The following is a 12,895-nucleotide window of genomic DNA, read 5'->3' as shown; positions in this document are numbered from 1 at the left end:
TTGCTATGCATTTTCCTGTTGTTTTTTTTAATATTTTTTTTATTTTTTTTATTTTACCCCAGCACAGTATATTTTTACATTTCCAAGTGCAGTAGCCTTTATTTATTTAGCATTTTAGTTGTATTTGAGGTGTTGAGTACAATATAATCGCACGTGGCTTAAAAACTTTAAATTATAAAGCAGTTAAGAGTTTTTTTGTTTTGTTTTTTTTTGTCGTTTTTTTGTTGTTTTGTTTTTGTTTGTAATAATTTTGGATAAATACCCCACCGCGTTTCCTTTGCGGCCAAAAAGGCAAGTATGTGACGTCACATTCAAGCGACACTCACGCCAAAACAAACGGTAAACCCGCGCATTGACGTCACAAAACAGAGCCCTGTACGTCTCTACTCTCTTCAAACAGCCGTTGGTGAGGCGAGCGAGTCAGGTGTAGTAGGTGAGGAGGAGCAGGTCGACTGTGCCGCATCTCCAACAAGACAAGCGAGCCTTCTCGGTTCACTTCGTGCTATTTTCGTTATAACACGTCGAACAAATTATCCAAACTTTGCCGCTGGTCAAGCGACAGAACACCGGACGAGCGGGCTACTAGCGTTGCGAATTAAGCTAGTTTTTGCCCCTTTTATTTTTTATTTTTTGTGCATACATTGGATGAGCAGCTTCACTCCCAATCAGCGACAAAATGGACCGCCGCGGTACGCTACTTAAGTCTCCAGGTAGTCATTCGTTTAGCTTATTACATTTAGTTTAGCTTACGCGTGTGTGTAAAGGTGGTATTACGTTAGCGACATGTGCTCGTAATAATACACATTCAACGTCATTTTGCCACAACCAACTATTTGAATTATAAATATTATTTACTAAATGCAGAATACAGTGTTGGGCAAGCTCCTTGAAAAATGTAGTGAGCTGCGATACAAGGTACATTGAGAATGGTAAGTCTATCCAAATAAAGGAATGGACTTATGTGCCTTTCTTTGATTATCCCAGTCCTTATGTAAATCATTACAACATGCTGATGACATTCTGTGGCAAATTCCCTCTGAGAGCATCCTGTTTGAATGCTGTTAATCAATTGAATGCTATTAATCAATAGTTTGGTGTTGTCTTCATCTCAATGATGTTAAAAATGCGGGCAGTGTGATGACAAGGTCCATGCTATCTATGCCAACCAAGAAATATATCAATCCATTCCTGGATCAAACAAATGTGAAAACAGTTGCAAAAAGTAAAGTAAGAAACCAAAGCAAAATCCCCCGATTTTGGGGATAACTTTGTGAGTCGGAAAAGGCTGGAGCTATCGTATCATTTGAGTTACAGTATTCTATTAACCATTTTACACCTTACTACTTCTTTTAAACTAACTGAACACTTTCCACGGCCGTTGGTCGTTGTGGTGAATGTTGCACTGCAGGCAAGGACAACTCCAGCTCCGACGACGACCTTCCCCTCTCGGACCTCGTGATGAGGCGAGCCACAAAGGACAAGCAGTCCACCGAGGACGCGCACAGCTCCAACGCCGAAGACAAGAGCGGTGAAGGCGTCGGATTATGTGTATATTCTTCCTTGTCGCATTCTGACGAGCTTGTGTTTGCTCACCAGATGATGAGCCGCTGATTAAGATGAAGACAAAGAAGAAAGAAAACAGATCATCCCCATTTCATGGCAAAAAATCTAAGAATGCAGGTTAGACAAGTTGCTGATTTTTGTTTTTCTTTTTTGCTTTAAACTTCTCTTTGCTTGTGATTCTAAAAGCAGACGACAGCTCCGACAACGGTCCTCTGATGAAAGCCAAAGCACCAACCAAAGCTGTCAAGAAGTTCACACCACCCAAGAAATCTGCTCAGACGAAGAAGAAGAAAGGTAATAAACAAAATGTTTTTTTTTTTGTTTTTTTTAGGCCAACGCCAGTTTCGATAATTGGCAGAATAAAATTCTGATAACTTAACAACCAACAGTATTTTTTTATTTGTTGAACTTTACAAAATTTGTGTGCGTCATCATCTTTGTCTTATGTTGTAATGTAGGTATGGCATAAACAAACAAAAAAAACAGACGATTATTTTCCATCCAGACCTTTCTCTGCATCCCCACAAGGAGTCACACCTGTCTTCCAGCCTCGATTGAAATCTTTTGTCTCGGAAAAAACGCTTTCCTCTCACCTAAACCCGCCTTTTCTTTCTTTCTTTCTTTCTTTTTTCCTTGTCCAGATGTTCGAGATGAGGACGCAAGTTCGGACGATGAGCCTCTGAGTGTAACCGCCAAGAAGCTCAGGCCGCAGCAGAAGGAAAATGTGCCCGCGAGCACCTCCGCACAAGCCACTGGGACCCCATCCAAAAGAAACGCTGCCAAGAAAAGGGGTGCGTGTCACCAGACGGAAATTGAATTTTTGAAAATTGAAATATGCTAGGGTGGCACGGTGGAATGACATGATTATTTTTTTTTCTTTCCCCCCCCCCAGTCAAATTCACAGAGTCTTGCAACGAAAGCTCGGACGACAACCAGCTGGCAGGCACCGTGAGGAAAAAGGCAATCGCCAATCGGCAGCAGACGCCCCCCGCGAAATACAGCAAGAAAACCAGAGCCAAGCGCGCGAGCAGAGCGCAACAAGGTAAGGCTCGGGAATGTGCAACGCGATGCTCCATTTCGAGCGCCGACACGTCAGATTTGAAAGGAGACTTCGTCCTCAGACGACGGCTCAGAAAATGACGGCAATGACGATGACGATGACGAGGATGACGACGTGCCCCTGGTCAACCTCATCGCCAAGAAGACCAAGCCGGCGCAGGGCAAGAAAAAGGCAGGAAAAAAGAGCGTCGCGTCACAAGGCAGTGCGTCGAAAAAGAGGCGAGGTAAAATAAAGAGGGGCGTGTTACTAGTTGGCACACCCCGCAGTAGAGGGGTGCAAGCCCTTCAAAACAAGCCTGATTTAAAGCAAACTGTAAAAAAGAGGCTGAAGCTGGTAAGCGTAATATGTGTAAAAAAACAAAACAAAAAATAATGCATCTGTCTACTTAGAAGCAGGTCAGTCTGACGAGAGCTCGGGCGACGAGCCCCTCGTCAATCTGGTGAAGAAATCCCAAACGGAGAAAAAGTCCAAGCTGAAGAAACAGCCCTCGGCCCCCAAGAAGAGGGTGGCGGCTCCCAAAGGCGGGAAGAAGAAGGCAACTCCAGGTAAGGCGTAAAAACGAGGAATTATGTGCGAGGGCCATATAACCAGTATAACACCTGTTTTCTAGGTTTGGTCATGTGACATTCACAAGATGAGCTGTGAGTGGTTGCAAAATGTGTTTTTGAAGGTACTAATTGTATATGAAAATAGGCAAAATATTAATGTTTGGCTGCCAAAAATGGCTAAATAAGTAAAGTATCCCTTTAAGGGACTAAAAATATATATTTTTTAAGACATCGGCCATTAAATCTGAATAAAATCTATATCGGTCGGGCCTTACAACGTGCTTGGTGGCAGTAGTTCTTCATGTTGTTGGTGGTACTGAGACCCACAAGTTTTTCCACACATTTTCATACATACACATTATCAGTGCACAAGATGAACCATACATCATTAGCACACAAAATGGCTGTTCAAATAACAAAACAGTGGATATTTTCTGCCAATTAATGTAATTTTTGTCTCGTTTTCGCAACAATGTGTGTTCTTTTTCCAAATTTTTATGTTTGGCATCTTTGAAAAGGATGATACATTGTAACAAACAGTACAAATATCTCAAACAGGCGAACCCCTGGAGCTCAATCGAACCAAGGTTAAGAATCACTGGACTGGACAATTCATTGTTTTTGCCGATAAATTTTTTCAATTTAAAATTTTTGCTCATATGCACTGCTTCCACTAACAACATGGCTGCAAAACAGTGGAGCTAGTTTACAACAGCTCAGTCAGTATTGCCTCTTTGGCTAGTCTTCCTTGCAACTATTTTTTTCAAGTATCTTTGAAGAATGCAGAGCAGTTTTGGGAGTGAAGCCGAATGATGTTTTCCTCAGACGTCAGCTCAGAAGACGAGCCCTTGATGGCAACCATCAAACACCCTCAAGTGACCAAAACTCTCCGCATCAAGCTCGAGAGGTGCGAGATTAAGGAAGCCGCTGCCGCCACGGCAAGTCAAGCAGGTAATCGACCACGTACCAAAGTCCTAAAATGTCGGCTGGTGTTGACGTCAGTCTCGCTCCTCAACTCAGAATGGCGGCTGACCAAGAAGCCCAGCGAGAAACTGGAGGAGAGTTCCGAGTAATCTTTGCCACCAGGAGAAATGTGTTCAGTGTTCAAACCAGTTTGTTCAAAGAAAATTTTTGGCGAGATGCCTTCTAAACCGTGTTTAATGTTGAGGGGTGGGGGATGTGTTTTATATGTGAACGTTTTCAAGGAGTCGTTTTTGTTGGCTCCACTTTTTTTTTTTAGTTTGGGACCAAACGTGTTTTAGTTTGGGTCCAAATGGCAAGTTTTGCTCTTATGTGCACACAAGCATGCATGTACAGTGTCATTTTACGACTTGTGCCAATTTAGGTTTTCCATGGGTGAGTTTTATTGTTTACATCTAGAAAATGTTGGAGTTGCACTCTAATATCTCTTAAGCTTATTTTCATCATTTCAATGTATTTGTTAAGCATGTTTGAGTAAGTAATATCAAAATGTGGATCAAATGTGTGTGTGTGTGTGTGTTTGTTTTTTTTTTTTTTGCCGGCAAAACATTGGGTACACTTAACTAAATCGGATAAAAACTTAATTCCTTACAAAAATAGCTGCTTTTTTAATTCTTAGACATTAATTTAATGCTTATGCTATGTAACACGGGCGGCACAGTAGTCGAGTGGTTAGCACGTCCGCTTCCCAGTTCTGAGGTCTCCGGTTCGAGTCCAGGCTCGGACCTTCCTGGGTGGAGTTTGCATGTTCTCCCCGTGCCCGCGTGGTTCTTCTCCGGGTACTCCGGTCTCCTCCCACATTCCAAAGACATGCATGGCAGGTTAATTGGGCGCTCCGAATTGTCCCTAGGTGTGCGTGTGAGTGTGGATGGTTGTTCGTCTCTGTGTGCCCTGCGATTGGTTGGCAACCAGTGATAGGCACCAGCAGCCCCCGCGACCCTTGTGAGGAATAAGCGGTCAAGAAAATGGATGGATGGATGGAAAATGGATGGATGGATGGATACGCTATGTAACACACTATCATGCTATTACATTTCATGTTTCTAATATATGAACATAATAATGCCTCTCAGGTGGTGCTAATCGTTATCTATTTACATGATAATTTACACAAAGATGTCATATGTGGATCGAGATGTCAAATTTTTATTTGTGTGCATCATTGGGAAAATGCAATATTGCTCGCGCATGCGTACGTTGGCCCCGGTTTTACCTTGTTGCCACGCGTGACCACTGGGCTCACTTGCGCATGCGTATATCGGTTGCCGGTGGATTACCACTTCCGGGTTGTGTCACCAGCTGCCAAGTCACATCTTTTCCTGCGTTTGAATCGTCACATTAGTTTTGTCGTGATGTATTAATAAATAGCGATATGGCGATGTAAACACTGAACACAATATTTTCGAGAGGCGCAATTTTTCCTGTCAATCTGGATTGACCGGTGTCATTAGCTACCTGCTAACTGGCTAAGTAGTTAGCATGTTACCTTTGAACGCCAGATAATATTATAGGTAATTAAAAAAATACATATATATATTTACCTCGCCATGACCGGGTTGCGATGTCGGACGTCGGAGACTTTCAAGGTGGCCAAAGAAGAGGAGCAAGAACCCCGAAGTGATGGTAATTGGTAAGTTCTGTGTGAGTGTTGTTGGCATCGGCTGAAGCTTTTCTTGTAATGGAGTAGATGGTAAAGTAGAAGATGAAGAGGCTGAAGAGAAACAACGCAAAGTAGGCGAGGAGGACGAACATTGTGAGCAGAAAGAAAACGATTCAAACAAACAAGAGTCGACGGTCAGAGTCTCCAAGCGTCCTTCTGCGTGTAAGTTCATTTCTTTATACCGGTGGTTATTTTTGCCGTGATCGGCAACTCTCCTGCTAGCATTATTTTTGCCGTGAACGGCAAATTCGCTGGACAGAGTCATGCACTGGGCGTAGTTCATTCTTCGCTTCACTACATTTGTGTACTTTTTCATTTTGCTTTGCCATCAAAGATAGACTGCAATCGTCATGACCAGCCTAGTCCTAAACCCAACCTTCAGAGATGATAGGCTGTTTGGGATTTGAACCCATGGCGCCCCACGGGTGATTTTATTAACCATTATCTCCTAAATTAGTCCACATTCACCAGCACAGAACTTATCCACTTTGTTAATGAAATACTCAATTTATTATTTTTTATTTTTTTACATAACTCTACATTACGTTTCACCTGAATACCAACATATAATGAACATTCCACATATCACTAATATGGTGCCATGTTAACACAATTATTGTTTCATTTTTCTGCAGTGAGCACTGTTCAGCGTGTGCTGCGGGTCTTGTTCGGATGCTTGGCGGCGGTGGCGTGCGGCACGCTGTATGCCGCCTACCTCTCGGCATTTCACGAGAGGAAGTTCTGGTTCTCGATGAGGCAGGTGAGTCACACCTGCGCCTTGGATGAGGGAAGCCGTGTCGCACAAATGTACACAATCATGAACCTTTTTCAGGAAGTGGAACGAGAGCTCACCTTCCAAGGCGGCAGTGCCATCTACTACTACTACTACAAACACATGCTGGCGGCGACGTCCTTCGATAGAGGTGCCAGTTGTTTTCTCCCTTCGTGTGGTTGGAAAACCAGGCCGGTCTGAACAAGTCAAACAGTATTTGTTGTTTTTGTTTCTGTGTGCGAGACAGCCTTCTTCGAGCTGATGAAGGATGACAGGACTGTGGCGGGACAAACCATCAACGCCGTGGAGCGTCTTTCTCTGTATCCTGAAGTCATCACCAGCTATATTTACAGAGTCTCCGGCAGCCAGGTCAGCTTTAAAGGGTATTATGGGAAAGTGACTTTTGATGCTTTGGAAAGGAATTTGTGACTGTGGGTGCCTTCCAGGATATGGTGGAACCCATCTACTTTTACGTGGGTACGGTATTGGCGCTTCAGGCGGTGTACGCCACGGCGCTGTTCGCCTGCAGCTGGCTGATGAGCGGCACCTGGGTGGCCGGCGTGCTGACGGTGGCCTGGTACGTCATCAGCAGGTCAGTCCTGGACGGACGCCGTCAGTCGGAGACTTTGAAACCGAGTCTTGGCTGTTGATTTCCTGTCCGTTCCGGCCCCATCACAGACCTGACGCCACCAAAGTGGAGCAGGCGGTTCCTCTGCGGGAGAATTGGGCTTTGCCGTACTACGCCTGTCAGGTGGCGGCACTCACTGGATTTCTGTGTAATAACATTGGCTTGGTGGCTGAGGTGAGACTTTTTTTTTTTTTTTTTGGTTGAACTCCAAATTATTTGATTTCTGACTTCCAAATTGGTTTTAGCTTTTGGCCATTGGCAGGTCACACAAGAGACATAAAACTCATAAAACTCCAATTTATTTTACCTTAGAGGTGTATATTTCTAGAACAAGGTTGACATCCAAATTGTTTGTCTTTGAAGGTACCAGTATACTTACCCTTTACCATTCTCAGAAAATAGTTTTGAAGTCCGAATTGTTTGACTTTGGAGTCACATTTTCCCAAATTGCTTATTTTCCAGAACAATTTACCGTACTTGAACTCCAAATTGTTCAACTTTTCACTCATATTTATTTAGAAAGTTGTGGTTGAATTCCTAATTGTATACTTTTTTGGTTGAACTCTGAAATGTTTGACTTTTGAGGCACTTTTTTTTTTAAATCAGAAAAGGGAGTTTGAATTCCCAATTCATTGACTTTTTGGGCAGATTTTCTCATAACATTTTATTTAATATCATATTTTTTCAGAACATCACTGTTGAGGCATTTTATTTTTCCATGAAATGTTGTTCGACGTTCAAACTACAATTAGTTTGACGTTTCAAGCCATATTTTGAAATCCAGAAAATAGTGTTGAACTCCAAACTTTTTGACATCAAGAAAACGTTCTTTTAACTCCAAATATTTTGACTTTTTGTGGCATTTTCCCCCCCAATGTTTTTATTTTTTTGTCTTAGGCTTATTTTTTTGAGAACATTGCGATGGAGCTCCAATTTGCTCAATTTTTTTGCTTGTTCCCCAATTGTAATGTCCAACCGTTGCTTTCAGCTGTTCTGCTATCTAACCATGAGCGCCACCACGTTGACCTTCCTGCTCGTGTGGGAGCACAGCCACTACGTGCTCTTCGTCCAAGCCTTCTGCCTCTTCCTACTTGACTCACTGGACCTGGTGCCACCTCGTAAGGTACGGCACGTCTTCTTCCTGCTTGTGTGACTTTTTCATAATGATCAACATTTCTTTGCACAGCTCTCCGACATCCATAAGGTGTACGTCAGCTCCTTGCTGATGGCCTTCTTCTTCCACTTTCACAAAATGGCGCTGCTGGGCTCGCCGCTGCTCAGCCTCCTGATTGGCTCCAGGCTGGCGAGGTACCTCCAGGTATTGTAGCCTACTTATGGAGTATAAGCTTGTTAAATTTTGCATATTTATTCTCATGATCCAACTACTGTGTAATATGTATGTGAGTAACATGATGTTGTTTCCAGCAAAAGATGAAGAAGGGCCCTCTGGTGGCCAGAGTGATGAAACTTTTCCTTCACTTCCACTTGGTCTTCACCACAGGAATCACCTTCAACTATTTAATCAAGGTGCTTACGTGACTTTAACGAAGTTTAGGAGAACAATCAAATTGTAATAGATGTTTTCTGTTGCACTTTTTATTTTATTTTTTAAATATTCTCTTAACTTGCAGAAAGTCGTGCCTGTAAGTGAAAGTGAATTTGTGTTGAAGTTCCTGGAGGTGAAGTTTGGGCTCAACGCGACAAAGTAAGCCTCACAGACTGTTTTGGGGGCAGTTTGAATGTTGATACTGAGCAAAAATGTGAGGGGGAAAATGTTATTTATTTTACAAAGAAATTAATAAAAAAAAAATATATATATATATATATATATATATATATATATATATATATATATATATATATATTATTTATTTATTTTTTTAATTGAGTTTCGGTCAATTCATCTTTATTTATTTTTTATTTTTATTTTTTTAATTTTTTTATTACATGTATTATTTGAGCGGAGTTTTTAAAAAAACACCATGGTCGTGATGTCATCTGAAGGTGCTTTTCTATTGACTGCTGCTCGATGACGTCACTTCTGTGTGACATACTTTCAAACGTCCTTATTCCGGTTAATTTCAAAATAAATCTACTTAAAAATCACATTTTAAATCATCACCAAAAGCTCATGCATTAAATTACGACAGACATTTTTGCTATAGTTAGTTTTAGTTAGTTTTGTACACATAAATGTAGTTTCAGTTAGTTTTCATTTTTTTGAAAAGCATTTTTGTTTTTTTCGTTCACGGAATTGTTTTTTTTAATTTTAGTTTGTTTTTTTTTTCGTTATTTTTAGTTAACTAAAATAACCTTGGCTTAAAGTTAACATCTTAACAGTTTTCAGCAAATGTCGTGTATTGTAAATCACGGTAACACTTAATTTGGTGACTCTTTTGTGTATCACTTGAGTTATTCAGTTTGTTGCAATTTGTCTTATTTCCTCTTACAATTGCTACGAAATGTAATAATTCAACGCATTATAATTGCTTCACATTCGATGTGCTGCAGTGACTTTGTGAGCAACTTCCTCGCGTGCCAAGAGAGTCTTCAGTCTCCCGGTCAGGATTTGTTCCTGCGCCTCACTCAGGCGTCCGTTCTGCCTTTCTACCTGCTCGTGCTCGCCGTCTGCGGCGTGTCCGCGCTGCAGGCCGTCTACACCAGACTCAGGTCTCACCGATTCTCGACTCGTCTCTTCTCTATTCATCTCTGACTTGTTTCTCTTCCTCCTTTCATCAGCAGTCAAGCAACGCAGAGCAGCGAGCGGCGGCCAGAAGACGGACACGTGGGCGAGCGTCCCGAGGTCGTCTACCACGTGTTGCACACGCTGATCTTCGGCGGCCTGACGCTGCTCTTCAACGGGTTGGATAAAATTGCTGCTAACAGTTTGTCGTAACTGGTTCAAACGTGTTTTCTTCCTGGTGAAGGATGAAGTACTTCTGGACGCCGTACATGTGTGCATTTGCGGCGTTTGGCGTGTGTTCGCCAGATCTCTGGATGACCGTCTTTAGGTGGCTCAAGGTCAAGTCGGTCCATCCTGTTGTACTGGTGAGAGGCCTTCAGGCTAAAACATGAATACATTTACATTGCATTACACAGCAATAATGTCTCGTCATTACATTTTCTTTCTACAATTTCAGTTTTTGGTTAAACTCGAAATTGTTTGACTTTGTAGGAATATTTTTTGAAGCACATTTTGATGACCTAATATTTATTTAATAATTATCTTTTATTCTTATTTTTTTGTTACTGCTGTATAACTATTTATTCTTTTTTTTTTCCAGTAAACAATTTTATGGAGAAAATACTTAATTTCTTTTAAATCACATTATCTTTTTTTTTTTATGTCTTTTTTTTTTTAAAAGTAATTGTCTACAATTTATATGAAATTATTTGATAATTTGTGTTTTTAATACCACCCTACATATTTTAAACTGTTTCAGTGAAAACCGATTTTGTAGGGAAAATAATTATTTTTTTATAAACCTTTAAAATTACTGTTACATTTTCTTTTCTTTTTTAAATTAATTTTGTAATAATTATTTTTTTAAATAGAAGAAACATTTAATCTTTTAGAAGAAACTTTTAATCTTTTTAATAAGTTTGTTTAAAAAATATTTTTTATTTTGTAATTGTCCATAATTTGTATTTTAAAAAATCAATATTTGTTTCTAAAAACCGAATGTAAAACAATAAACACTGACAGTATCTTTTACAATACAAATGATTAATTATAGAAAATAAGAAGGAAAACAATAATAATTCCATCCTTTGTTTGTTTTTTGTTGCTTCCTTGCAGTCGTTTATCCTAAGCATCGGCGTCCCGAGCATCATCGGGTTCAGCTTGTGGCAAGAAGTGAGACTTTGATATTAATAGTGATGATGATGATGGCATTGATTATAATAATAAATCAAATTTATTCTCCATCCTCGGCAGTACTGCCCCCGCGTCCTGACCGACCTGTCCGATCTTGAGGTGTTCTATGATCCCGATGCGGCCAAGATGATCAGCTGGATCCGGTGAGTATTCCTTCAGGTGAGCGTGTAGTCAACGTAGTCATCGTCCCCCCCCCCCCTCCTCATAGGACTCACCTTCCAGCGGCGGCCGTGTTTGCGGGCAGCCCTCAGCTCCTGGGGGCCATCAAGTCGGGCTCTGGCGCCGCCGTCACCAGCTTGCCGCTGCACTCGGATGCAGACATGCTGAGGAGGAGTGAGGACGTGAGTTACGCTTAAACTTGAAGAATGAGAATCGCTCTGACAGTGTTCGGTTTGCCATAACAAACGTAAGTTGAGTTAATGCTGCCTGTGTATCTGTATTTATGTGTTATAGTGGCCAAGGTGCACACACCAGAAGGAGCAGCAAAATAGAATTCACATAAATGAAGCAAAAAAAATGCTGAACTGTTTAATTCTTTTCATTTGATTCACTGCATTTCAGACCTACCAGATATACTCCATGCGTTCCGCCGAGGAGGTGTACAAGATCCTGACCTCCCGCAAGGCAAATTACATGATCGTGGAGGAGTCGTTGTGCAACGATTTCACTCCGGACCGCGGCTGCCGCATCAAGGACCTGCTGGACGTCGCCAACGGACACGTGAGTCTCGCACCCACACTCCTCTTTTATCTACAGTACGACCCCCACCTCCTGCATCCTTCCCCTCCCGCCGCAGGTGGTTCACGACAACGGCGAGACCTACGCCTTCTCCAGACATCGCCGCTTTTGCCACGAGATCAAGACCAACCGCTCGCCCTACACCAACTACTTCACCCGCGTCTTCTGCAACCGATCCTACCACGTCTACAGAGTCAACGCGGTCATCTCCTTCCAGTATTAAAAGAAGGCAGCTGAACTTGAGCATTTATTTAATATTCTTGAGATCTGTGTACTCGTATGCACTTTGTCCTCAGTGGTAAGACAGTTCAGCGCACTAGTAGAACAATTGTCTTACTAGTAATGTTAAACTGGCTTTCCATAAAAGTGGGACTGTATGATTTGAGATGAAATATGCCATAATGCAGTTTGCCCTAAAAATCTCCTCAAATTGTGACTGTCCATACCGTACATGTATATGCAGCTAAAACAACAAACGTATGAATAATGGTCAGTCAAAAAGTGAATATATCCTTTTGGGTGGTTCACCCCGTAGTCTCTGTACTGTAATTTTTTTTTTTTTATATGTGCATTCACTGTTCCTGTTTGCGGAAACTCATTGGATTTCCTGAGATGCCAATATTGTCTCTACATCAGGCCATAGATAAAGAGGGTTTCCAGTCATTGTATTCACATAATGTGAATATGATGATTTATTTTATTATTTTTTCATTTAATTTTTTGGCTAACTCAAAAATATATTGTTACATTAATAGTGCCTCATTAAAGTGAGTGTGTGTTTGTAGGCTGTTGATATTTTTGCCTTCATGCATCTCTTGCTTCTGATGCCTTATATGCGCATTTGTTTGTCCATCCTTGAATGCCCACCCTGTACGGAAAGTTAGCTTTCGTTAAACTATTGTTTGATTTACTCTTCATCCTTTCTACGTGTCTTCAAGATTTTGTCCAAATAAACTGACATTTTTGTATGATATAGTGTGACTTTTATATATATATATATATATATATATATATATATATATATATGACTATTCTTTTGTATTCGATACTACGTTCATCCTGTAAGAA

The 12,895-nt window shown here is 41.2% G+C and overlaps 2 protein-coding genes across 8 annotated transcripts; both read left to right on the top strand.

The window, feature by feature from the left end:
• Window positions 1-355: 355 nt before the first annotated feature.
• LOC144006958 (uncharacterized) lies at window positions 356-4,657 on the top strand. Of its 6 annotated transcripts, none has more exons than XM_077506103.1 (10): window positions 356-710; window positions 1,409-1,528; window positions 1,597-1,680; window positions 1,750-1,857; window positions 2,205-2,354; window positions 2,456-2,605; window positions 2,685-2,846; window positions 3,016-3,168; window positions 3,997-4,122; window positions 4,192-4,657. In XM_077506103.1, the coding sequence occupies exons 1-10, from the start codon at window positions 677-679 to the stop codon at window positions 4,242-4,244; spliced, it is 1,140 nt and encodes a 379-aa protein (XP_077362229.1). In that variant the 5' UTR covers window positions 356-676; the 3' UTR covers window positions 4,245-4,657. The 6 variants fall into 6 exon arrangements, with proteins under 6 accessions (XP_077362229.1, XP_077362230.1, XP_077362228.1 ...); XM_077506104.1 differs by having other exon boundaries at window positions 357-689; window positions 3,013-3,168; XM_077506102.1 differs by having other exon boundaries at window positions 358-710; window positions 1,753-1,857; window positions 3,013-3,168.
• A 758-nt stretch (window positions 4,658-5,415) lies between these two features.
• LOC144006957 (putative C-mannosyltransferase DPY19L4) lies at window positions 5,416-12,798 on the top strand. 2 transcript variants are annotated; one of them, XM_077506100.1, is made up of 19 exons: window positions 5,416-5,775; window positions 5,840-5,974; window positions 6,448-6,572; window positions 6,645-6,735; window positions 6,832-6,953; window positions 7,031-7,176; window positions 7,263-7,386; window positions 8,201-8,335; window positions 8,399-8,530; window positions 8,638-8,739; window positions 8,844-8,917; window positions 9,724-9,882; window positions 9,955-10,074; window positions 10,140-10,260; window positions 11,012-11,068; window positions 11,150-11,232; window positions 11,298-11,430; window positions 11,651-11,809; window positions 11,886-12,798. In XM_077506100.1, the coding sequence occupies exons 1-19, from the start codon at window positions 5,700-5,702 to the stop codon at window positions 12,048-12,050; spliced, it is 2,259 nt and encodes a 752-aa protein (XP_077362226.1). In that variant the 5' UTR covers window positions 5,416-5,699; the 3' UTR covers window positions 12,051-12,798. The 2 variants fall into 2 exon arrangements, with proteins under 2 accessions (XP_077362226.1, XP_077362225.1); XM_077506099.1 differs by having other exon boundaries at window positions 9,952-10,074.
• The last annotated feature ends 97 nt before the right edge of the window (window positions 12,799-12,895 follow it).

This window comes from Festucalex cinctus, chromosome 19, assembly GCF_051991245.1.
Source record: "Festucalex cinctus isolate MCC-2025b chromosome 19, RoL_Fcin_1.0, whole genome shotgun sequence".
NCBI lineage: Eukaryota > Metazoa > Chordata > Actinopteri > Syngnathiformes > Syngnathidae > Festucalex > Festucalex cinctus.
This window is presented reverse-complemented; position numbering and strand designations above follow the sequence as displayed.

Bases quoted from the DNA above. Each gene is read 5' to 3' on its own strand.
- LOC144006957 (XM_077506099.1), top strand. From the start codon at position 5,700: ATGACCGGGTTGCGATGTCGGACGTCGGAGACTTTCAAGGTGGCCAAA. The intron at 9,883-9,951 runs GTCTCACCGATT...TCCTTTCATCAG, and splicing joins GCCGTCTACACCAGACTCAG to CAGTCAAGCAACGCAGAGCA. The intron at 10,075-10,139 runs GTTGGATAAAAT...TTCCTGGTGAAG, and splicing joins CTGACGCTGCTCTTCAACGG to GATGAAGTACTTCTGGACGC.
- LOC144006958 (XM_077506101.1), top strand. From the start codon at position 677: ATGGACCGCCGCGGTACGCTACTTAAGTCTCCAG. The intron at 711-1,408 runs GTAGTCATTCGT...GTTGCACTGCAG, and splicing joins TACGCTACTTAAGTCTCCAG to GCAAGGACAACTCCAGCTCC. The intron at 2,355-2,455 runs GTGCGTGTCACC...CCCCCCCCCCAG, and splicing joins AAACGCTGCCAAGAAAAGGG to TCAAATTCACAGAGTCTTGC.